At 37.3% G+C, this 27,113-nt stretch overlaps 1 protein-coding gene across 1 annotated transcript in view; it reads right to left on the reverse strand.

The window, feature by feature from the left end:
• grid2 (glutamate receptor, ionotropic, delta 2) overlaps positions 1-27,113 on the reverse strand; it is a 588,027-nt gene that overhangs the window by 123,814 nt on the left and 437,100 nt on the right. The window contains exons 9-10 of the mRNA XM_036578447.1: positions 15,466-15,567; positions 1,433-1,630 (exon numbers count right to left, since the gene is read on the reverse strand). Coding sequence (XP_036434340.1) covers positions 1,433-1,630; positions 15,466-15,567 — 300 coding nt within the window. The remainder of the gene's footprint in view (positions 1-1,432; positions 1,631-15,465; positions 15,568-27,113) is intronic.

The raw sequence follows: 27,113 nt of genomic DNA on the forward strand, positions 1-27,113 counted from the left end.
AAATAGAATAAATTTATAGTATTTGATAATACTGCTTTAGATATTTCGTTATTCACAACACATATAGTACAAAAATATTAATCCTAGCAGGTGAATGCTATTCTGTCTCTATTTCCAAACAATTATTATAACTTTTTATTAATAAATATAAATTTCTCATGTGCTTGACAAGTTGAAACTATCCAGCAGTGTATTAAGACCATTTCACATAACAAAGTCAATTTTATTATTTAATTATATTTTTATTAAGTATAGTTTCTAAAAATTGGTTGAATAATCTTATAATATACTTACAATGATCTCATAATGAGAATTATTTGATTTATTGTCTACTTTTGAGATGCTGTCACTCACCAATGAATAATTTTTTGGAGAATACATTCATAAAAATAAAGGTTCTTGGACTGGTTTTCAGAAAAAAAAAATAAGCGCGTAGAACCTTTCCACTTTCTAGAGGTTCTTTAAACTTAGAAAGGCTATTTGCACTGTCATTAAAAAAACAGTTCTTTAAAGCACCATCCACTGAAAAAGATAGCAGTCCTTTGTTATCACTTCAATACCTTTTTGCACCTTTATTTTTAAGACTGACTCTGTATAGTCAAACTCTTATGCTGTGAGTTGCCTGCAACATATTTTCTGTGCAACTTACCCAAACCGATTTACAAAGCTGCTCGCAACACATTCACAGTTACTCCACAAGAAAGCCAAATTAGCAGCTCTTATTTTTTGATACAACACATTGTTCACACATTGACTTCATTATAAAGGCATCCGCAAGATATAATTTATTTATGTTTATATATATTTATATATATAACTCCTGTGATTTTTTCAGATCTGAAGGAGCTTGATTTTCTCCTCTCTCTCAAAGATGAAAGCTTTAAGTGCTGTTTATCTGATGGTGACAGGTTTGGTGGGCTATCAGGTCTTGCATGGTTGTTAGGAGTCCAATATTTATTATATATTTATATTTATATTTCTGTATTTTATTTTTTGACAAAATGAGAACTACCAACGTCGAGTCAGTCAGGGGGTCAACTTTTCAACCACCCAATAAACCATTTTTTTTTATTTTCTTGTCCACTAATCTGGTGAAATCAATGGCTCGACAGTTTGTGATTTGATGTGATTGTATGTGTGGTATTGATATTCTGACTGGCTGCTCTATGAAACTTGTCTCGCACAGTTGAGTTGGTGCAACTGTTGTGGCTAAGTTTCAAGTGAGTTGCAGGGCACTTTACATTATGCAACTCAAGTGCAGTTTAGTTCCAAGTATGTCTCAAGCAACTGAACTTGTGTGAAAGTTTCCTCATGTAAAGCCAGTCTAAGAGACATTCTAATAGCACTGAAATATTGCAACTAAAACTAACCCAAGCCAATTAAAACAAAATGTTTTCCAGATGTAGTGTTGACATGATGAACAACATCTCACCTTAAAGACCAGCTCTCCAATAAGACCATTCCAAGTGCCATCAGCTTGTTGGCTGCCATATTTGTGATCAGGAGCCACGTAGATCTCATACTTGAAGCCTAGGTAGTTAGCCAGAGCATCGAGGACATCGATAGAGAATCCTTGGTACTTCTTGGGCTTCCCCAACACATTCTCTGACACCATGACAAACGGCTCCTCCTGCAGAGAACAATGGCAAAAATGTTTAGAACAGAGTGCAATATTTCAGACAGACAATGTACATGTTGTAGACGTAACAGCGTTTCAGTCGCAGAACATTAACTTGTGTGTCGCAAACACAGCATGGCAGCCAAGTTTATCAGAAGAGCACACATGTCGGAAAATCTGTGCACGTCAGTAACGAAATCAAAACAAAACTGTCCACCACTCTTTAGTTAGAGCTCATAATTTGATTTTATTTGTAGCATGAGGTAAGACTGGTATATGAAACCTAAAGGCTTAATGTCACTTCACTTTATCCTGGTTTTATGAGCTCTGACGTTATTCTGAGCAAAGTCATGAGGGCATTACTGCTATGTCACTTCCAATCAACAGTAATGAAGGAAAAGGAATCCGTGCCGCTTTTGTTGTGGTGGGAGTTGAGTTATGGACATAATATAACCTGGGGACTCGATGGATCAAACGTCTCGGAGAACATGCATATCTTAGATCTTTCATGGTAATAAACTCAACCAGACATATCCGGACAGGCTGCATATGACCCTGTTTCTATAGTTTAATTCAACCCCAAAGTTCAGTGCAAGCTTTTAACAGTTGCACAATATGCAGGTAGTATGGTAATTCATTAGTATTCTTTCAGAAGATTCTGCACTTGTTATGGGTATATAATACCAGGTCTTTTCTTTGGTAACACTTTCTTATAAAGTCTCTTATTTTCTATAAACGTGGTTTAATATGAGGTCCAAATTTCAAAGTAATAAGTAATGATTCTGGGTAAAACAGACTGTAAACACACAGACAATCTATAAAATAAATACAGCATTGACCTTTTTTTTCTGTTAATCTATCTGTCTATCTATTTTGGCCTTTAGTATGGTATTAGTATTGCGATTGCACTGCTACATATTGTGACTGTGATATGCTTTGCCCTACAGTTTATTAAAAACACATTGGTGAATCAATAATAGGTAGTGTTGGGGTAAGTTACTCAAGAAAGTAATCCATTACAAATTACTAATTAGTTCTCTCAAAATGTAATGGGATTACTTTAATAATCACATTATAGAAAAATGAACTGCACTACTCAGTACTTCTGTGTTCCTCTCTAAAACCCATACACATCTGTATCAGCTGGAAAGTACCAGGGAAACCCTAAAAGTACAAAAACAGCTGAAAATATCAAGCCTTGTCTGTTTAGGTGAGAATGTAACTCTAAGTCTAACTAAATAAATTTCATATTAGAATGATTAGATGTTTCGGGTTACGGCCTTTGCTCTGCACTGCTCATATTCACAATCAGCTGTTGCAGGTAGCATATGTGCATTATTACTTGGGATGTGCATTCAGACTAATTTTGATATTCAAGTATCCGCAAGAGTTAATGGACAGGTAACTGGTTAACTGCGAGTGAAGAATAAAACAGCCAAAAAAAGGATGTATGGCTGGAGATTTACTCTTTTAGGTTATAGCACTGGTGTTAATAGACTAAATATGACAGATAACGGAGTCTCGTCAGATGAGCTGAAACTATAACAAACTAGTGCAATACTGGATGCCGATGAGAGCTCATCATCTTACGTTAGGGATTTTATCCACAGTAGACAATGTGCTAACATGTTAGATTGTCATAGAAATATATTTCTGGACCTAGCAAATATCAGCTACAGTTGTTAGCCTAGTTATCCATAACACCTTTCACATCTTTAACAACGCGCCCTTGGCAATGCGCTCACGTTCAGGCATTCACGTTTCCAAGTATCACAGTGTAATACACATATTTACTCACAAATATGAACAAAAACATTTCACAATCCTGTTAAAACATAAAAGCAGCGTTTCATTGAACTGGATATTTTCTCCATCTTCCTGTGATGAAATGGACCAAGTACCTGAATAGCTGTTTCAATTTTCAAACACTGGCATGTTGTACGGCTAACCAAACACTTGAGTACTCATGCACATCCCTAATTATTACATATAAGAACAGGCACAGATGACATACACAGATGAAATGTAGGCTTTGTATGTATCGCACATAATATTGGTCTCTCAGAGACATGAGGAACAACATAAACAAAAAATTTGTTATTAAGTCAGTAACTGTAGTGTGAGCACTGGAATTTAAACTGTAATGCGTTACATTACTTCGTTACAGGAAACACTAATAAGAGTACACAGTTAAATTGACATATTTTTCAGTCAAAATATTTTGCTTATAAAATTAAATTACATTGATAATATAATAATTATTATCTTAATTCACCAAAAACCCTCATAAAATATACAGTTTGTCAGACTGCCACAGCACAGTGTAAAATAACACTGTGATTGAAAAGGATTAGCAGTACCTTCTTACGTATCCGTCTATAACCATATAGATCAAGAATGCTTCAATTACTTGCCAGACAGTATAAATTATTTTGCACATTGTCTTTGCATGGGAAATGTTGCTGCTACTAGAAAAAAGTTCACAAGTTTTGATGAAGACTTTAGCAGTAAGTTCACTTAGAATGCTTTCACTTTGTTCTGTTTGTGAATCTTGTAAGAAATTTTTAACAGAACCAGAAGTGAAGCAAAGTTGAACATTTAAAACTTAATAAAAGCAGGGGAAGTGAATAAACCATTCTTTTTCTGTTCTATTTAAAGGTTCCCATTTATAAAAACATTAGTTAACTCTGCTCTTGATGTGAATTGTCATTCATACATTATTCATTTAAGGTCCATTTTAACAGACTCATGAGAGCCTTAATGTTCTGAGAAGGATTTGGGTTTTTACAGTGTTCACATCAAAGAATTCACTTCTCCTTTAGAGGATTTGGTGAACTTAAGAAATGTAAGATACTACCGAGGGTTTTAGGAGTAAAATCGTACAAGCAGCGATGAATAAAAAAAAGCTGTGAGTAACACCCTCCTCCATGGAGGGAGCTAGACACCATCTGCATTGACTGACCAAGCTAGACAGATGGAGATATACAGTCTCGGCGGATTACTAAAACCAAAAACCACGCCAGCTTTCTGAGGGCTAGGGATGATGTGGTTTGGAACAAGTTTGACCCTTGGGCCTGATCGTGTTCCGTAAAAGGTCTACAAACACTGTCGCAGGCTGCTCGACTGGCTCGGGAGACTCTCTGAAGGTCATCCAGAGAGAAAGCTTTCTCTGAAAAAAAGTGGAGGATTACTGACTGCCTGTGAACAATTCTAAGGAACATTGGTTCTGAATAATTTTATTCTACACTGGATTTCAGACGAGTGAAAAAAACAGATTCAAAAGAAGATGAGTTATCAGAATTGTGGCAAGACTTCTATATTCTACACTGAATTTCAGGCAAGGGAAAAAAAATGCATCCAAAAGAAGACGAGTTCTCAGAATTGTGGCAGGACCATCATTATTTCCTCAACAGCTATGAAAATCAATTCTTATTTTGAAGTCATTTTGTGTGGAAGACAATCTATAAGTTTCCAGTCTAGTTAAACAGCAAAATTACGCATAGCAGTGTACTGTAAACTCTGGGCATGACAAACGCTCCCCAGCTGGAAAAAGAGCTTCTGGCAAATAGTCAAACAATGCTCTGTGACACGGTCCACAATCAGTGTTTGAGTGCTACACAATCAGCTACAATCAGTAGATTTTAAAGCTAAAGTACATGTAAATTCACCCTGCCACTTCATCAATAAAATTGTCCTAGTGATCAAAAATAGCGCTTGGACAATGATCACTGCAAAAAACTGCTTGTGCATAATCTATCGAAGACAGAGTCGCAAACAAGCCACCCTGAAAATGTAACATCTACGCCAGTCCAAAGAGTCCAAAACTGAATCTGATTTTACTCTAAAACCTCCTCACTGTGGCTTTACAAGTCCATGTAATGTATGCTTAATATATGCTTAATGCTTTCTAGGACAAAAGCAGGATTTCGCTGTTCTATTAGATTTAAACCTAAAATGAAGGCGAGCTTTAGTTTAGCTATAGATCAATGAAGCTGGCCAACAGAGTTAGCATTACAGCCAAAGGCAGGGGAGTAGCTAGTGGTGCAAAGGACAGAAATGATAAAAAGCACAACTGATCACAAAGTTGGAGAGATGGAGAAATGATGGCCTAATCTAGTTTACAGACTGAAGTTTAACAAACCCTCAGCTCTTCTTGTACTTTTTTAATGGAAGAACCTGTCAAACATTCATACCCAATATGTCCTGAATGAGCACAAGAAAAAAAAACAGTCATTCACAATAGGTTCATCTTATATGATAAAAACTAGAAAGCTTTCTGTAAAAAAAATAAATTACTCATATAATACTAAAAATATTAAAAACGCATAAAAATCTAATGTGTTGAAAGTATTGCACAATACATTCATATGAACATCCCTAGTCAAATGACAGGTTCTGTTGATTTTCTAACTGAAAATGAGTTAACACATCCTCTCCGGGGATGAACTTAAATATGACATTTTTCTGCAAAATGTAGTGCACATTTTGAATTTGTTTTCTTTGTTGAACATAAAAATATAATGCAAAAACAAAAAAACACCTAAACAAGTGCAGCAAGTCTATTAGTTGACTAATTTACTTATTAAGTGACTTAACAATTGATTGGCTGTTAGATTGATTACTTAAATGATTCTCTGATTGACTGGTTAGTTAACTGATTGATTTACTGACTGGCTGATTTTATTACCCCTTCACATCTTAAATTTTTGATGCCAGTCCCTCAGTACCAGCAGAGTACCAGAGGCAATGGCTGTGGAGCTCTGGCTGTGGAATAGCAAAGCTTTGCAGTGATAAGAGGAAGCAGGTAAATATTATAGTTCAGCCAAGGACTGCATATTAAGAAGCATGAACAAAAAGTAACAGACAGCCCACTATTCAGACGAGCAAGCAGTCACAAGACATTGCTAATTTTCAGCCCTGACTGTTTTTTTGTCTGACTAATGTTATTACTGTTTAAAAATGGTTAGGTCTCCTCACACTGATAAGTTGGACTGTACAAATTGAATTAAAAAACGTAACCTTAATTAACTGTTCCTTTTGACATCCATTTAACTTTTAATAATTAAGATTTGTGTGCAATCACCGGAAATGGAAATCAAATTTGCTGATGTCTTTCGGGGCAAACACAAATTTAATGTTACTATCATTCAAAGAATGGTGGGTAGTTACTTGCTTCTGCACTACAGCCAACGTACTGTATATTGTATGAGCATATGAGCCATCGGCAATCAGTGGGAGATTGTCACTGTTTCTTTGTGCTACTGTTTACACTGCAAAGGCTACCGAGTGACAAAGACTGAGGACTGTTTCAGGAAAAGACGGCACAAAATAAGTAGCGGTGGGAGTGTGAGAGTAAAGCTTTGATAACACACTGAGCTGACAAAAACATAGAAACCTTCCCTTGAGGTGACAGAAACTTCTTTGAAATTTCCCCAGCATGAGAACTTTGAAATATTGTTATTCCTTGCATTGTAATGGTATCAACCTAGAAAAGGCTGGGAGTAAATGTAGTAGAAGGCTTGTAATGATGTCGCTGGCAGGTTAAATAACATTAGCATTTTGTACATCATCCCTGCACATGCAGAGCTCTTCGTTTTAGAAGAAGAAGTTCTTTACATTCTGCGGACACTTTGGATTAGGACTGCCTCGATTACTCAATTAAGAAAAACAGTGATTAAAACTGACCTTGTTCTATGAATTGCCTCTGCATAATTATAATGCACATTTTAAATTCTCCTTCTGGCCTTTTTACAGTATGATTAATGCCTTTTTACATGATTGTTTTTTATTTTTCTTTTACATTTTGCTACAGAGTGTTTATATACAGTCTTTTTTGCTACGTTTAACACATTAGAAAAAAAAATCAAACATAAAATATTAAATGTGCCTAAACTTTTGCATAGGCCACATACAGTGTCCCCAGTATAATAAACAGTAACTGCACAGTAAAATGGGCCAAAGTGTAAAGAAAATTGCAATTTGTAATTTGTAATACATAAAAGGCATTGTAATTGTCAAAGGCCTTCTGGTTTAACTTTTTTATTTAAAGCATTTTGGAATCTTTTAAAGGTTATGTCTTTTTACTGTCCAGTTAAGTTCATTTTTATTGTCTGACCTTTTATTGACTCAATCGTCAAAACAGTCAGACTACTAAATTACTAATACGAATAGCACAGCCCTATTTGGGATTGTAGATTTGGACTTATATCTGGATATATGCTCTGACCCCAACTTTTGGTCATAGCAAGGAGGTCCAAGGTCCTTTCCTTTATCACAGAGAATGGACCTGACCAAAGCTTCAGCAGTGCTCTGTATGCAAGCAGTGATCTTCAACCTAAGAAATAGGCTTGTTCAAAACCCCACTGACAGAATAAAGTTAGCCCACCATCCCATACAAGCTCCATCACCCAGCATCTCGTGTTCACTGTCACAGCCAACAGGGTCTTATTTGGCCGCAGCTGAGCCAATGAAAGTAATACACTGCCGCTTATTTTTCATATTCTCTTTAATAAATCCCTATCGATGGCCAGAGAGTTTCTGGGAATATGTCAGGCAGATTTATCACAGAGGGGGCGTTATTGACTGCACGCTGCCTGCACATTAAGCCAGTGCTTTCTAATCCTCGCCAGGCCCCCCTCGCTCAATAAGCTATTAGTGGGAATGTGGACATGCATGCCAACCCTCACAACAGCCAGGAGGCGCCATCTATCACACCTCCCTCGGAGGAGGCTCTGACGGACCCCCAAACCCACCTACATAACTTGGTATCATTGCTACAGCAATCTGGCCTGTACGAATTCAAAAGAATGCCATTTGGTTGCCAAAAGTGCACCGGAGAGCACTGCCATTCTTCTCTACTGCAGCTTTCTATTTTTATCTATGCAGAGGCATAGCCTTACAATGAACACATGAAAGAGACCAGTAGGGGTATTTCCTCCAACTTGGATCATGCTGCATCGATTCCCTTTCTCATTATATGGCCATTCCTTCCACTCAACCACACATGGAGTGATTCAAGGTTGCACAGATTGTGCAGACAATCGCCACTACTTGTATACAGATCAATAGCAGACATGAAGTGGAGAAAGCATCATGTGTGTTTAACACATGTTCATTTCATTATTCCTACTTGGTAAACAATGAAGACAACAGTTAACTTGGGTACTAGGCCACCATTTCATAATAGTACAGTCACCAGACTTACCCCAAAAAGATAGTAGGTTTCAGTTCAAACAAGCAGAAGCGCTTCTGATTCTACTAGTTTGATCAGTCGATCTCAGCCTTCAAACAACTGATTAGTTATATGAGGTGTGCTCCTGCTTGGCTGGAATGGAAACCTGCACCCACACTGGCCCTTTGTGGATAAGACTGTTGACTCATAGTATAGGGAATCGCCAATGGATGGTGTAGTTAGACCAAATCTGTTAAACACAAAGTCTATTTAGAGGGGACAATTTAACACAACCCTATCGTCTATCAACAACAGGCTAAAATAACAGCCTACAGCCCAATGGTCACAACCCTTCTCCTGCAGAGTTTAGTTTCAACCTGCATTTAACATGCTCCCCCCTTATCTTACACTAATGCACTGATACAGGCAATCAGGGATTTTTAAAGGAGTTAATTAGCTGGAGCAGGTGTGGCAAATAGTGGTTGGAACAAGACTTTGTTGGAAGGTAAATGTCCAGGGCCAGGGTTGGTTATCACTGGCTTAGCCTAACTAAGCTTTAGCCTGTAATATTATTTTTAGCAGATGCAATTTATGGGCCAGTGGTCACCAAGCTTGGTCTGAAGATGTACCTTCCTGAAGAATCTAGTTCCAAACACTGCCGAACTTTCTCCAGGTAATTAACTAATCCAGAAATCCTTGACTGGCTGGATTAAATGCATTATTGTGAGATAATAGAGAACATGGAGCAGACTGTTCAATGCAGATAGGAACTAAACTCTGCAGGAAAGGAGATCTCCAGGAGAAGGGTTGAAAGCTATTAAACCCTTAGCTAGTGATAGGTTTAATAGCAAAAAAACTGCCCAACAATACAAAGGACAAATCTAGTTTATGAGTTCCTGAACAATAACTACATTTAGATTATAACTTATTTTTGTTTTTGATTGGTTTTATGCAATACAATTTTGTGTAATCATACCTTGGATACATATCTAACAGTGCCCTTTTGTTCTTTTGTGGATTATATTTAATTTAGTTATACTTCTATACTGTACTCCAGTGTTCAGGTTTGCACTCAGTCAAGCTTAGAAAACATGGATCAAAAGAAAAGTAAAATTGTAATTTTTTAAATGTAAAATAGGTTAAGCATTCTGAAAAGACACACTGAGTATGCATGTCTTCTTCATATTTTTCTTTTATTCTCTGCCCCCCCCCTTTCATTTGGTTAACTTTGGCAGAGTACCGCACAGCTTTTCCTTCTAACTCTGTCTTAGCTGGAGGATATATGCCTCTTTCTTGCTTGCAGATGGCTGTTATTCACAGTGATGGTGATAGAATCAAGCATAAGGGTGGTAGGCTGGGGGAGGGGGATTCTGACAAGCTCAGAGGCACCAGCAGAGTTTTCTTGCCAGTCTACTCGCGGTCTGGAGCCCACATTCTTGCAGACCTGAGGGACTCGACCGCCTGGCAGAGGCTCTGAGCTGGCTGCATACACTGACACCACAGTCACTGGGGCAGACAGTGGAGGCAGGGAGTTAACCATGCTGAGGCAAAAAAGTGTCTATTTTTGCATTTTGAATCTAGTCCTTTCTTTAAACAACATAAATTCTCAATGCTGTTATTTATTTTGGTATGTAAAGATATGATCTCACAGAGCCAAATATATGTAGATTTTTATGTTCCTTGTTTCAAAAACTACCAGATACAGTACTGTGTAGAAGTCAGAGACTAATCTTCAGTTGTTGGGATTTCCTTTTTTTCTGTATCTTTTAGAATTTTTGAAACTCCAGTTTTAGGAATTCCTGTTTTTTCGCTTATTTTTCCTTTGATTTTCCTTTAGCATTCCTTTTGCAAGTATAATTTTCTTACATCCAATCCAAACAGAGAAGTCTCCAGACCTAGGGGAACATTCTATCTGCTGCCAAAAGGGAGAAAACTTCTTTCCCTGTTCACCTGAAGCTTTCATTTACAAAAGACTACAACTCCCACGGTTCCAAGCTCCCTTTTTCCCTAAGCATATGGTTCATCACAAGGCACTATGGAATTCTGCTGGCATAAAATGCGAATAAAAGTAATCTCCTTTTTCCCTCCTTCTTCCTTGACTGATATAAAGTATTTTTCATACAGTACTAGAACTGGAAAAGGCAATTTTACACTTAAATACGGCCGTATAGGTTTCTATGGGACATGCAGTAAATCAATGGCTGCCCGGTGTCACTATGAGCTTTAAATAACACTAGCGTGAAATTGCTGCCACAATAAGCTTTAAATAACACCAGTATACAGTTATTATTCAGGAGGGCTCATTGTTCTGAACTTTACAGGGCCAGATCAGCCATGACAAGCCCAAGAGTGCGTGACCTGCCTTGTGATATAAAGCCTAAAGCTCAGCGTACTATCTACAAAACACATCTTACATTATAACCTCTGTACATCTGACTGTTTTGTAAGGAAGATATAAATATCAGCTCTGACTGAACATCTTGAACAGCTCGAACATCTGCTTTGTCTGTGCTCGAATATCAATGTATAAAACTGCTCAAAATTAAATTCCATATGTTGCTATAGTGACATGTGCACTAGTATTTCTCTATTTTATTGCTTAAAAACAGGTTCCACAGAATTTATCTGTCAAAGAAATATGTACAATAGCACATGGTATTAAAATATAGTGCTTGTATTCCTTGTATCCAACACGCTGTAGGAACGCAAAATATGGACAAATTACTACTACTGCAACTACACTGCTTTTGATATGTTAAAACCCATTTGTGAATAAATAATAAATAATAGTGACATAGCTGAAGATAGGCTTAACTGAACTTGCAAAACTCAGAGACCACACTTCATTTGTTTAAATTCCAGTCAAAACAACCACTGAGTAAAAAAATAAATTTTTTATGTGACATTTCTGAGGAGATTAGTTATAAGTTAATCAACTTGAATAAGGATGAGGAAAGTTTCCAGAACTGGAGCTGAAAAAATGATGTGAACGCACTAAATGCTGAAAAATCTAATTATATTTAGTTGTTGAGACTTCCGTGTGGATTTCTGTTACATATTTTTTCAGCTTTTTTTCTGACAGAAAAATGATTATTTATTACTTAAATTACTTAATACTTAATGGCTGTTTTAACTGGAAAAAAATACATGAAGGGTGGTCTCTGACTTTTGCATGGATTTTATATCAATACATGCGACTGGTTAGAATGCAAGTCTACGCATTTGTTAGGCTTCCTTTTAAAGCCCCTAACTATCTTACGGTCCATACACCCAGAGCCTGAGTGCATGACAGCATGTGTGCGTTTGTCCTTGCTTGAACACATTCAGTTCTGTCTCTCCTCTGACACTAGGGGGAGTCATCTGACTCAGCAGCCTCTTCCTTCTCCGCCTGGGAACAATTGTTCACTGTTGGTGATTGTGCGGCGCGCCAAAGGTATTCACTGCGCATTCTGTCAGGCCGACATATCACAGAGAACGGCGAAAGAAGCGGAGTGAGGGAGAGTAGCAGCACAAAGTAGCAGCATCATCTCTTTCTTCTTCCACTGACTTCAAAGCAGGGATATGAAGAATTCAGCCCACTGAATCTTTAACGAACTCCAGGGACTCACTCAAATCGGTGCTGGAGGCAAGATAGCAGAACTGAAATCTCAATATACCCCCAGCTCCTCTGCTCTCTATTCATCCTCAAATCCCCCACTCAAACCCCCAAACTCCCTTTTAATGAACTTAGGGGAGGTTTTCCGGACATGGCTGAGGCTGGTCCTAAACTATGCAGCGGTTTCAGCTGGGAATCCACCATAACAGAGTTATTAAGTCCAGGATCGGGCTTAATGTGCATCACAAAAAAAAAGGATTGGTGGTCAGCTATCAGTGTGAACAGATTTACAGTTTATATGGTGGATTATGACATCATAATGGTGTTGTGACGTTACAATGACATCATAATACTCTGTTAGTCAAACCAAGTTACAGTCCACAGAAAGAAGTGTAGACAAAGATTCTAAACCTTTCATACCAAATTGGGGTAAAAGTTAAAGAATAGATATTTCAGATGATCTGAATTTGATGAAACGTTACTGTTATCGCTGCTGTTTTGAGGAAAGAACATCCTTCACATTTTTGTTACTCATGTAATTGCATTGAATAGTATAGCACAGTGAACGTACGCTCTAAAGACTGCTTGGTTGTTTTTACAACCCAAACATTGTGTTGAACCTAGTTTTTAGGCAATGTATTTGTAGTCTAACCACTGGGTTAGTGACCGTGTCACAATAACAATCCAGCTAAAGCATTCATTTTCAAATACCAACAACACTGGGTGGAATAACTAGCATGGCTAACAGGAATGCATAAGTAAATTTCTATAAAATACAAATGTTTTACTACTTACTATTAAGTGAAACTAATAAATGTTGCTTTTATTTCAAGAAGTATAGTTTTATTTCAAGAAGAGTATATTTGTAATAATTTTATTGTAACTGGCTAACATTAGTTGCATAGCTAACCTAGCTAATGTTGGTCAACCAAACAAACTTGGTTGTGCTTGACTTTATTTCACCACTCTTCTTCACCTAATGTATGGTATACTATTTTGGACAAGGTGTTAAGGTGTTGTTTTTGAGTATGAATTATTTGTTGTGTGTCTGAAATGTTTTTTTGTTTTTTTTTTAACTTTTGTCATCTTCTCCTTAATAAACATGCCAGAATATCTGCGGCAAACTGAGAAGAAGCTTAAATATTAGATTAATAAAGATTGTAACTGAACAGATTTCATTACTTAGCAATACTTTAATGATTCATATTTTTTTGAAGAAAAATCATGTAGAAAAAAAAAGAAAATTCAGACATTAAGCCAACAAAATTGTTAGAATAAACCAGTACTGGCTCATAGTAACCATATTTTAGGGTAACTCTTGTTGGATTACTCATATATCCCAGCAATAGTGATTTTGGGTCAGTTTAGCCCAGTGTTCTATGCATAGTGACCCAGTGCTGGGTTATGGATATACCAAGGGTGGAAGTTGCCAGCTTTAACTTGGGGCACCCCAGGTTTTTATTTATTTATTTTTTTGTTGTTGTTGCAAAAACACATTAAAAAGTGTCTGTTTCTGGCACATTCACATGCTGAAATACAACTTGAAATAACATTTTTACTCATAGATTTTTACAATCAACCTATAAATGCTTTAATCTACTGCATGTCCTGCATTAAAAATTCTAAGATATTTTAAGAACTGAAGGCTTGAATGTTTTCCTTAGAAGCTGAATATTACTACTGTACATCCTTACATGAGGAGTCTCTGATCTTTTTGGTTAAAGATAAAAGAACAGAAAAAGTATGTTTTTAACTAGTTATTGCAAATAAATCTAGGTCTCTATCCAGCCTTGGCATTTTCATGAATGACTTTATAATAGTTAATGCTTTGACTATATCACAGATTCACATACAAAAACTTAATTTAATTGCAATTTAAACTTTCCCCCTAAATATTTATTTTTCTTAAACACAGATGACATTATTTCTATGGAGACCAGGGAAAATTCAATCAGGAAAGGGAATGTTTAAAAACATCACGGAATTGGTTCATAAACTATGCTGTATACTTTTTTTTCAACTAAACTAACGGTGTAATATGAAAAAAGTCTTTGAATATTTTCAGTGAAAGTACAGTTAACTTACAACATAACACACAAGAATCCAAAGTCAGACTACAAAACCGCCAAACACTTTTGTAACCAAAATACTAAACTATATTTTCATGATGCGATCTAGACTGTGAAAGTGTCCAGTGTGCATTTACTTTTACCTTAGATGAGTTGATATGCTGGACTGTTTATGTTTAGATACTTAGCTAGCTTGTACTGAATGGCTGACATTAGCAGGCCAGTTAGCACAATATCACTCTTTACTTTCCACTGAAGTCGCATTAGCTAATGTGTTAATTTATTATGGACATTTTCAATCTTGCTAGCAGAAATTTTCAACAAAAAATTATCAACTGCATGAAGTAAACTTGATACCTAAGAAAATGTCTCTAAGGTTTAAGGAAATTAGAAAGTGAAGCTACACCTTTCTTACCAATTTCTTACCAGTTTCTTGACTACTTTAACATTCCAAACACACCGCATGCTTTACCATGCGTTACCATGGAGACTGGCTGGGGGGACCCTGGAACAGCACAACTTTCCTTTGCCTGAATGAGCTGTAGGCTGAACTTGAGCTGCGTGCACCAGACACTTTGTGTCATGCACACGGTTTAGAACAGAGTAAAACAACTACATGTGGTTTCATCATAAAAATAGTAACTGAGATTTTCAAAATCTTAGCTGGAACACTGCTCCGTCTCCAATTTTACTCTAGGAACGGGGTTCCAGAGTGTTCCAGCCCATTTTCGCTCATACATACTGTTTTTATGCCAGCATTTTTTGTATAATAGCTCTCACCTTCTAAAGGTTGTAATCAGTTTTAGTGAAACACGTTCTAAGAACAACAACAGATGGTAGAAATCTGAGTGAATGTCCCAGAAGATCTAGACGGATGGATGGATGCACAGATGGGTGGATGGATAGACAGACAGAAAGATAGACAGACAGACTGATCAACAGATAAACTGATACAAAGATGTACTATATGGATCCTTGAGAGGACATTTGAGAATCTATAGGTAGTCCTTACCAGAACAGTAACAACACGTAACACCACACCACGCATGTTATTCTCCAGCTTTCGGTCTGACAGGCTTCCATTTAGTCCATGGATTGGGTCCCAGGTCGCCAGCTGCAACAAAACAGAGGGATCAGCATTAGCTCACGTCTGATGTGCTGTCGGCAAAAAGACACGACACATTATATGCAGCACATATATGTCTATGCCGCAGAACCGACTCATTCCAGAAAGTTATAATAATATCTCTTTTGAGAAACCTGACAGAACCTCACAATTACAGTATATGACTGTGAAAGAGTTATTACAGTGAGATGTGGATGTGTTGTTTCTACAACATATAGGTATCTTTATGATCTCATAATGTGCTGTTTGGCCTTGTTGTGATCTGCACACCTCGCAATGCACAAGGGTGGCAGGGCTAGCATAACAGAATAGAACCTCCATGGAAATGAGGTAGCTCACGATGAGGTGATTAAACTTATGTGAAAATGTATAAACTCAGGGCAATCATTTGATTATGTGGTGATTCAGCTAGCACAGGCTGGAAACAAAATTTAGGCTGGAAATGCACAGCTGTTGCTTGAATGAAGTATAATATGTAAGAGCTTTCTCTCAGTTGTATTATCATGTGGGTATTTGAAGTTACAGGGCCAATTCGACTTTGAATTTATAGCTTGTTGTCCTTGCAGCAGAACAAGACTTATACTTTCGCAAACATTCTGAATGATGTATAATCCGCCCCTCCCTTTTTCATGGTAGTTCGCCATGTTGGTGAAAAGATTTTCATCCATACTAATACATTTCGTGAAGCAAGAGTCTTTCAAAGTTTCCTCCTCTGGAATCGGATAGAGGACTGTTAAAATGAATTCAGACATTTGACAATGTCACAGGCCTTCAGAAAAACAAAATTCATAACCACATCTTCTAAAAAGTGGATAGTGAGCCACACTCACCGTCCACTTTATTAGAAACACCTACCTTGTACTTTCACTCACTGACCACTTTATGAAGTCCACTACACTCACTATATAGATATACAATTGACCATTTGCAAAATAACGATTGACACAGCCTTTCACATATAAGCACTACTTTCTCTGTCAAGCAATAAAACACTCTGCTGTAAGAACAGCAGTGGCAGTAAATTATTAAGAATTTATTTAATCTATCTATTTATATATCTAATTAAGCTAACTTTTCTTAACATAGCTTTACATATGTAAAGATAAATATTATGCATACCATCACTTTTGTTTCATTAAAGCTTGCTAAAGGATGTAAAAGACGATGTGCCTTCTTTAAAATATAACATAGCTCTGACCTGCACTGTTAGTTTTAGATTTAGCTCATCTGAAGGGGAAGCTTGCTTTGCTCAAACCTCCTACTTAATACATAAGAAAACTTGGTCAGTCAACACAGGTGCTATGGATGCTACAGGCAGTCTGAGCTGAAAGTTTGACAGACATAGCAACAGTAACTAAGCAAAGTGGGACATGTCAAAATTTTGCTAATAGTCAATTAGAGACAGACCATCTGTTGATGCACAATTTGTCAGCCCCTCTGTACCCCAGTGAACCCACTGGATGGTTGGTAGCCTAGTGGTAGTAGAGGTGAGCCAGTAACCAGAAGGTCATGGGTTCAAGTCTCAAGAGTGGCTGGGTATTTCTGGTTGTGCCCTTGCTCAAGGCTCTTTACCACCCCTCACAGCCCCAGGTGGTGCTGCTCTAGACTAGGCAACAAAATGACAAATTAGCCTTGTAGGACATCATTAGTCAGTTTCTGACCACAGGACTTTGTCCAGATACTATTTAGAGGGTGGACACTTCTAAGCATAGCAATGACATTGTAGTTTATGAAGCACAGTGGTGTTGCTGGGGTTTTTATAAGTCCATGTCACTGCTAGGTTGAGAGTGGTCTGTGGTCAGAATCTGTGGTCACTTTGTGATGGTCATCGCAAACTGTGCATCAACAGATGGACTATTGTACACCAGCAAGGTCAACCTACAAAGTAGTGGGATTCTAATAAAGTGGACATTGACTGCAGACTCTGTCATGTGTATTATAGTATGATTCATTGTTTTGCTATGCTGTTTGGCATCTCATGCACATCCCCCTCTGCCGTCTCCTCTGCCATGAAGTGAGTCATTTTAGTGCAGCTGTTTGAGACAAGTAATATGATTGGCTGAGAAGATCCTAATTAATCATCACCCTCCTATTTATATTCCACTTCACCTACCCCTTTGTGCACAATGCATATGGATGCACATGGTCTTGAATGAAAATTGCAAGTGCTTTTTGGATATGGCCTCAGCATGTAGCAGAGACTGCTTGAGAAAGACAAAGCCTGTAGACCTGTCCTTCTAGAGCTATACATCATTATACGCCATATCTACATACAAGTGAAACAGTCACAGCAGGACTATGGCACTCGCACTTAGTTTGACTCAGACCTTAAATTGTGCTGAATGTGTTCTCTGACAGTTAAGTTTTGGTCCATCCACACATGCACACTCTCACAATATTCAATTTCCCCTCAGTCAAACCTAGTAAAAATGGCCATTCGGGTGTGATCAGTCCAAATCCAATTGCCTTGGAATTCAATGGGACATGCTGGCTGTATCTGAATGTAGCCAATGAGTCAGAATAGATTTCTCCATTGGCCTTTCCGTGTGGTCTAGTTCTTAATGGTTGCTGTGGAAAGCTGCTACACATAATAGTTTAACAATAAATCTTTTTCAGCTTTCTCAGTGCTCCACAACAACCAGGGCTGGCAGATTTCTGAGGCTGGTTAGAAGGCCAGACTTGGTGAATGCACTGTACTGATCTTTGGGGGGAAAAAATACTGTCTTAAAGGTAGTTGTTTGCAAAAGTTTGGGCACCCTAGTCAAATTTCACGTTCTGTTGATTTTCTAAGTGAAAATAAGTTAACCCATCCTCTACAGAGAACACACTTCTGCACATTTTAATAAAGAATTACTGTTCATTTGTTGAATTTTGTTGAACATATAAAAATAAAACAGAAAATAAGGCCTTCAAAAAGTTCTGGCACATTCTCTATTTCTATTTGTCCCACTATGTTAAACTCTGCAAATAAATAAAAATTGTGCACTAAAATTTGCAGAAATGCCATATTTAACTTTGCTCTCTGTAGAGGACGTGTTAACTTATTTTCACTTAGAAAATTAACAAAACATGTCATTTAACCACATCACTTTACAAAACACATTACTGATTGTTCCTTCATGAAAAAACATAGAAAACACAACCAGCTTGGCCACCACTCAGCCAAGTTCACTTTTTATTTCCATAACCTACATGACCACACCTACATGTTTTATGACTTTTGCATTGCACATCACAGTAGTAAGGCACTCAAGCATTGCAGCGCCACTACAACAGCCCTAACTAAAATTGGTAAGCTACGAAATGAAAATACCTGACCCAAACTGAAGTTGAAAATTACGACACACTTGGCCGAAAACCAAACCTAAAACCAATAGAATGGGGTTTAATTTATGCTTCTGAAGTAATGTCATAATATATAACCATGCTAAAAGCAATAATTGGTGTACTGGAGAAACCTGATAGAGAACAAGAGAGTACTAATTTTATTTTCAACAGCTTGATAAATAATATTAAATAATACACATATGTAATGTTTTCTTCCTTTTTAACGTTAAAATAGTGGATTATCGTTGGGCATTAATAAGCTGCTGCAATATGCAACATTTCCCACTGTCTCTGCTATGTTTTTTCCCAGAGTGCAACATACTGTACCATACATTTTTCTGTTCAGCTTAAGCACCCCAGTGGTGCAGATAAGCTGGAAAATAATGAAAATATTATTTAATATGTGATTTCCATTAAAGATTTTCATTAAACCAGTGAAAACTAGAGAAAGTATGTAAGCTAAAATTGCACAGAATGTAAGACTGTACTTTTTTTTTCTCACTGTTGATCTGCTGTCGCTCCAAATGTTTGAATTTGTTTATGCAAACAAACATCATTACTATATTTCTCATTTTCTTGCCAAATCACTACATCTAATTTTAAATATCATCTAAATGAAATCTTTTCCTTCTTTTCAACCATACATTTGATTCCACTCCTGTCGGCCAGTGTTTCAGATGGTCTTGACGTGTTTTCTAGCAACAATCAAATTCCATAACCTAATCTGGAGTGAATGACCTACAAAACTGTCAGGCGCAGCAGGGTCATATACATTTTAAACAAGAAAATTAAGCATGTGGCTTTAGCTGTGAAGGCAGGTAATCAGCGGTCCCCCATAAAATCAGAGGAGAAAAGAGATTTCAGTGTGTGAACTTTATCTCATTTAAACACAAAGTAAATTGTTTTCCAAACTCTAATTAAACTCAGCAAATGTGCACTGTGTAAACAATTGATTTGCCACCGTGCTCCGCTTTCCTCACAGTCAGATAATATCAAGAAAAAAAAAATCTATTGATTTGCTCACACAAAAAAAGAAAACAAAAAACAAGAAAAGGGAGGAAAAAGCAATGTAGAGAAAACAAGGTTGCCTAAGTGTGTTGTTCTTTTGGTATAGAGATCAAACTAGCAGCTCCCCTGCCACGGAGTACACGGCAGAGCTGCAAATGATTTCCATGCTCAAAGCCGATATGATGGAGAGAAGAGTTTTCTTTCCCATCTGCTTTCACAGCTCTTCATCAGCTGCAGAGTTTGCTTCATGACAGAGAACAAATTGAGGTATGTGCTGAAGGAAGTAATGACAGATACACGTGAACTGTAACACCCTGCATGAATGCACACACACACGTTTGTTTTCATACAATGCTAGGACATGCGGCCGTACACATGTTCCATATGCATGTATATGTACATACTGATTGTTATATATTCACTGAACATTAAAAGCACCTTGTTTCTACACTCATTGCTCATTTTATTAGCTCCACTTACCGTATAGGTGCACTTCATAGTTCTATACTTGTAACTGTAGTCATTCTGCTTCTCTGCATACTTTGTTATCCCCTTTTACTTTGTTTTTCCCCCACAAGACCACCACAAAGCAAGTATTATTTGAGATGGGGGTCATTCTCAGCACTTCAGTGACACCGACGTGGTGGAGGTGTGTTAGTGTGTGTTGCGCTGGTATGAGTGGATCAGACACAACAGTGCTGCTGGAGCTTTTTAAACCCTGTGTCCACTCACTGTCCACTCTATTTTAAACTCTTATTTAGTTGGTCCACCTTGAAGATGTAAAGTCAGAGACAGTCGCTCATCTGCTGCTGCACAGTTTGTGCTGGTTATCCTCTAGCCCTTCATCAGTGGTCACAGGACGCTGCCCACAGGAAGATGTTGGCAGACATTTTTGGTTGGTGGACTATTCTCAGTCCAGCAGTGACACTGAGGTGTTTAGAAACTCCAGCAGCACTGCTGTGTCTGATCCACTCAGACCAGCGCAGCACACACTAACACACCACCACTTAAAGCTGATTGTGTGTTCTTCTCACAGTGGAAAGATGGACAGAAACACTAGACAGAAGAAAAATTAGGCAAATCTTGCCGTGAAGAACCCGCAAATTTTTTAAAACATTCTTTAAATCTGGATTGTGATGTGAATGGCTGGAAATTACATTTAATTTGCTGCTGTGCATTGTAAGAAATACCAAAATCTGTATGACTGCATGGAACCGACATTCAAAGGAATATCCTTGTCGGCCTGATGCTGCAGACCAATTTCAGATGATCTCCTTAGCGTTTAGAGTATAGATAAGGAAAAAAATGTAAACTTTTTAACTCTACTGTTATGTTAAACTGTTATAAACAGCAATAAAGTTATCATATTGAGTAGTCATATTGACCTGATGCATATTTAACCATCCGAAAGTAGTTAAAAATTATATTTTTCTCCATACACATTATCCTCAGCTAAATTAATGTAATCAATATTTAGTGTAATCAACTTTTAATACAATACGGATCAAGGTTTACTTATAATAATTCCCTTGTTTTCATTAAAATATAACATATTTTACAGGGGCATGTTGATTAATACAAACAAAACATCTCTTCTGTTCCAGGTCAAATTGATCCTTTTGCAATTCAAATCACGCTATGAGACATGAGTCCAGCAGAAAAGGTTTCACAATCCAAAATGTATTAGAAATATTTCTCCTGTATTTTTAAACTTTAAAACGGGTCCATTTGATCTGCAACATAATAGGAGGGTTAAATTTATGCATGTGGCATAATGAAGTTGCCCCAGTACTGTGAAAAGTAGTAACAGAAGTTAAGGCATGTGTAGAAGAAATTCTAATGTGGTGGTACACAGATGGTGCACACTCAAAAGATCTCAGCACGTATAAACAGTTGAGCCTTTACTGTACTTATGTAAAATTATGTTATAAGCGAACTGTGTTCAAATTTAGAGATTGTAGTCGACACAGGCTGGAGTGAGATAGAACCAAAAATCACAGAGAACGGTATGTCTTATTTGTCCTATGTGTAACTCTAACCCTAACCTTATCCTCTGTGAGAAAACCAAATTAGTTCTGCTCTTCCAGTTTAAATAAATGGAACATGTAGCTTTTGCAAAAAGCTCTTTACAAAGCCAAAAGTCCAATCTGCCGGTCCTGACATGCTTTCCTCCAAAGTCAGCACATTTTTGCCCTGAAAAAACGCGAACATCATTGTGAGTAAGTGTGCTGTGAACTGCTCAGTCTGCATAATATCCCTTTCAATTTGTGTTTCATAACCAAAACATGGAAACTGTGTATGTAAATGAATAATCTAAATGAATACTGTACCACTGTCGGAGAATAACAAACAATGATAACTCTGAGTATCATTTTCAAAAAATATAACACCATGACATTAGTCAGATCATCAAGAGGTTCCTACAAGATATTTGCATAATATCTAGCCTTCGATTATGCAGTGAGAGGCGGTGAGAAAGCGTTTCCTATGATGCATGTGAGGCCTTTACAGACGTGCTCACCATAATGGCACTGAAGGAGACTCTCTTTTAGATATTCAGCTGCAAAATCAGCCTCTTTATATAAATCAGCGTCAAGTAGCATCCTACCCACTGACATATCACTTACTGAGCCGTACATGCGATGTGTGAGTGGATGTGCAGAGAGGGAGAGAGGGAGGGTAAGGGAGAAAGAGAAAGAGATGTAGGGACAGAGTGAGACAGAGAGAGACACTGAGAGAGAGGGAGCGAGATAGAGAGAGAAAGAGAGTGGGAGACAAAAAAACATGAGGAGGAAAGAGGGTATAGTAGAGAAGAGAGAGAGAGATAGAGAGGAAAAGGGGAGAGGGCGAGGGAGAGACAGAAGGAAAAGGGTAGAGAAAGAGAGGTAGAAAGACAAAGGGAAAGAGAGTGAGAGAGAAAAAGTGAGAGAGAGAGAAAGAGAGAGGAAGAGAAACAGAGGGAGAGCAAGAGGGAAGGGGAGGGGGAGATTGAGGGTGTGGTAGAGAGAAGAGAGAGAGAAAGAGAAAGAGAGGTAGGGAGATAGAGGGAGAGAGAGTGAGAAAGAAAGAGTGAGAGGGAGAGAGAGAAAGCGAGGTAGAGAGGGAGAAAATAGAGGGTGAGAGAGAGATACAGAAAGAGAAAGGGAGGTAGACAGACAGAGGGAGATAGAGACTGAGAATGGAAGAGTGAGAGAATGAGAGAGAGAGAGAGAGAGAGAGATTTCCCCTATGGTTCATCACTCATGGAATCACTTCTTTGTCTTCGTATAAATCTTGTTGACAATCATGTTCTGCCTTCTGCGTGCCTTAAGGTTGTTCTGTAAAGCTTATGGGGGAAAATTGAGAAAGATTGAGTTTTACTTGCCAACTTTCCACATTTACAACATAATATATTCTGTCTTCACACCTGAAAGCCCATGGCAGCGCTGCTTATTAAGTTATGCATTTCTTTTCGATGCTTTTCTAATTTAATTTTTAACATGTTCTAATCATCAGCAATTCCAAACCTGTGCGCCTTCCCTAAATGACACACAGGCACCATATGGGGAGGCAAAAACTTATGGTGCTAATGTTTCATCAAACATTATAACTTGCGTGTCAATCAGACAGGTTCCATTATCAGCAGCTAAATGTGTACTATTAATCCTTATCATGCTGTGTGGGATAGTGCTTTTTTGGTAAGTGACAGATCAATGCAGAGAAGATCATTAATTTAAATAAGCTGCTGCTTCAGGGCTGCTGCAAAAAAATCAGTAATAAGCTAATCTCTCTTTTATATTTTCAATTCATCGATTCTTCTAAATGCTCCCATATCCCTGGTAATGGGGCCCAATTATCTAGTTTTTTATGTTTCCTTTTTTATAAACTGACATTTAGTTTAGATCTAAATATAAACAACAGAATAAGTTCAATCTTAATTATTAGTATGCAATATTTACTTGTGAACGTATTAGTCAACACTAAAGACCTTTCAAACAATAGCCTAGCATTCGATTCAAAACTAACTCAAAACTTTGTTCACTCTTTACTCTTGTGCACCTACTGCCACTTTAACTCTACCATTCCAGTCCTAACACCAACCAGTTACAGCTCCTCCCAAGAAACAGTGTTCCCAAAGCTCACTGACATTATATTCACCTTCAAAGACATTAACATTCACAAGAACTACACAACACTCACCTTAGCTGCCTTGCAAAGTTCTTTCTCATATGTGTCTAGGAAGGCTAAAGCTGATATTTCTGAGGGGATTAGATATCAGATAATCCATAAAGAAAAGGCAAAGGAAAATAAGTGAAAAAGGAGACTCCAAAACTAGAGCAAAAAAATGATTAAAAGATACAGAGAAAATGAGACTCCTAACAACCATGTAAGACCAGGCAGACCACCAAAATGGTCACCATCAGATAAACAGCACTTAAAGCTTTCATCTTTGAGAGAGAGGAGAAAATCAAGCTGCTTCGGATCTTCCTGAAAAAGATATTCCTGTCCATCCTTCCACTGTGAGAAGACAACTCAACACTATGAGTCTGAAAGGATGTGTAGCTGTTGCAGAAGAAACAGACAGAAAAGAAAAATTTGCAATTCAAACAAAAAAGCTGCTGGTGTTCTAAGAACAACTGAGTGACCACCAGACCTCAACATCACTGAATCTGTTTGGGATTACTTGGTTCATGAGAAGCAGAAAAGACTGAAAAAAGACTAAATGTTTGAGATGTATAAATAAATATCGCTAGATTTCTCTGAAAAAAATGAACAAGAAGCTATTACTAAGAAGAGGAAATAGACTAAAAAGATAAAACTTGCACTAGAACACTGAAACAGGACATCTGAGGTGTAAAGCACTCTCTTAAAAAGATTTTTCAAGGGTTCTTAAGTAAAGAAAATGGTTCTATATATAACCCTATTTCCAAAAAAGTTGGGACGCTGTGCAAAATGTAAATAAAAACAAAATGCAATGATGTGCATATCATTTAAACCCTATATTTATTTGAAAATAGTACAAAGACAACATATCAAATGCTAAAACTGAGAAATTTTATTGTTTTTTGAAGAATATATGCCCATTTTGAAACTGATGCCAACAACAAGTTCTAAAAAATTTGGGATGGGGAAACAAAAGACTGGTAAAGTTGTGTAAAGCTAAAAAACACCTTAAGGTTTATTGGCAACAGGTCAGTAACATCACTGGGTAGAAAAGAGCATTTTAGAGAGGCTGAGTCTTTCAGAAGTTAAGATGGGGAGGGGTTCACCACTCTGAAAGACTGTGCAGGCAAATAGTGAAACAATTCAAAAATAACATTTCTCAAAGTAAAATAGCAAAGAACTTGGGGATTTTTTCATCTACAGTACAATGTCAAACCACATTCTGCACATATTACAACAGCATGGCTCTATAGTCAAAAAGTTAGGGTGCTAAACTGGCCTGCCTGCAGTCCATTCCTGCCATCAACTGAAAACATATGGCACTTTATGAAACGAGAAATATGACAAAACGAACTGTTGAGCAGCTGAAATCCTATATCAAGTAAGAATGGGAAAACATTTCACTTTCAAAGCTGCAGCAATTGGTGTCATCAGTTCCCAAACACTTACAGAGTGTTGGTAAAAGAAAAGGTGATGAAACACAGTGGTAAACAGGCCCCCGTCCCAACTTTTTTGGAACGTGTTGCTGACATCAAATTCAAAATGGGCAAATATTTTTCAAAAAAACAATAACATTTCTCAGTTTTAGCATTTGATATGTTGTCTTTGTACTATCTTCAAATAAATATACGGTTTAAATGATTTGCACATCATTACATTTTGTTTTCATTTAAATTTTGCACAGCATCCCAACTTTTTTGGAAATGGGGTTGTAGAACCATGAACACTCAAAGAACCTTTTACATCATGTAAAGGTTCTTCAGACTGATGGAAAATATACATGAATGTGCAATAGATTATTCTATATAGAACTTGTTTGTAAAGGGTTCTATATAGTACCCAAAGAGGTTCTTCTATTGTTACAAGCTTGACATCGTCACAACAGAAAAACCCTTGTGGGTGTTATACAGAACCAGTTTCAAAAAGGTTCTTTACAGAACCATACACAACACATTCTTAATCTGAAGAACCCTTTCATGATGCAAAGAACCCTTTAATCATGCAAAGGGTTCTTTGAGTGTTCATGGTTCTCTATGGAACCATTTTCTTTACTAAAGAACCCTTGAAGAACCATCTGTTTGGTTTTATGTAATTTGTAGTTAGATTAGACTATAGTTAGATTTGTAGGGATTACTTGGATTATGAGATGCAGAAAAGAAGTAAAAAAAATACAACTTCTAAGACTGAACTTTCTAAGACTTTTAAGAGGTTTCTAAGTGCAGAATTCTGTGAAAAATGGGGTGCAAACAATACATATTAAAAAACAAATGATATATAACGATATTTAGTGGTTGAGGCTTCTGCAGAGAGCATATTTCTTTTAAATGTGTTTTCTGCACTTTTCCCTGATGCAGAAAAATGAAGAACTTCAGTACTTAATGATCATTCTGAGTAGTAATTAAATAAGTGAAAGGGTGGTTTCTGACTTTTGCACTGTACTGTTCACATTTACTACAAACACACTCTTTGAAACAGTTCAGTTAGCCTTAGTTACTGGAAAATAATAGCAATCACTTTTATCACGTTGTAAACATGTTTTCTTTAAGTTAATGAACCTAGAGACAAAAAGTTACATCAGCACTTACAGACCTAATATATTCATGATGAGCTTTTCATCTGAAAAAGCTAAACCCTTTTTAAATGAAACAAACATCGCTAATGATGCACTACCATACTATCTAGATTGCTGTCTTAAAGGGGTGTAAACACACCTTTAGGTTCTGCTGATAATTTAAAAACATGGCAGCCATGACTGACATCAACCACAGTGTCAGTGTTTTCTTAAAACAGTAATTTAGCAGGAAAGGGCACTCTGTTCCTCTTAAATACGCCATGAGTTGATTGAAAAAAATTGCCATCGATAATCTTTTTGCTGCAATAATGGAAATGACATAGGCTCACTGCTGCAGTGTTAGACTGCTCTGCTTTAAAGTGCCTTCTCATTGATTTCTTGTCGTCTGCAGAGCTTGAAGACCTGGCTTGGAATCCAAAAATGCAAGAAACCATGAAAGCTTGTCTTTTCAGTACCTCCAGCAGCCTCCAAAGAGGCCAGAGCA

Source organism: Colossoma macropomum, unplaced genomic scaffold (genome assembly GCF_904425465.1).
Source record: "Colossoma macropomum unplaced genomic scaffold, Colossoma_macropomum, whole genome shotgun sequence".
Lineage (NCBI taxonomy): Eukaryota > Metazoa > Chordata > Actinopteri > Characiformes > Serrasalmidae > Colossoma > Colossoma macropomum.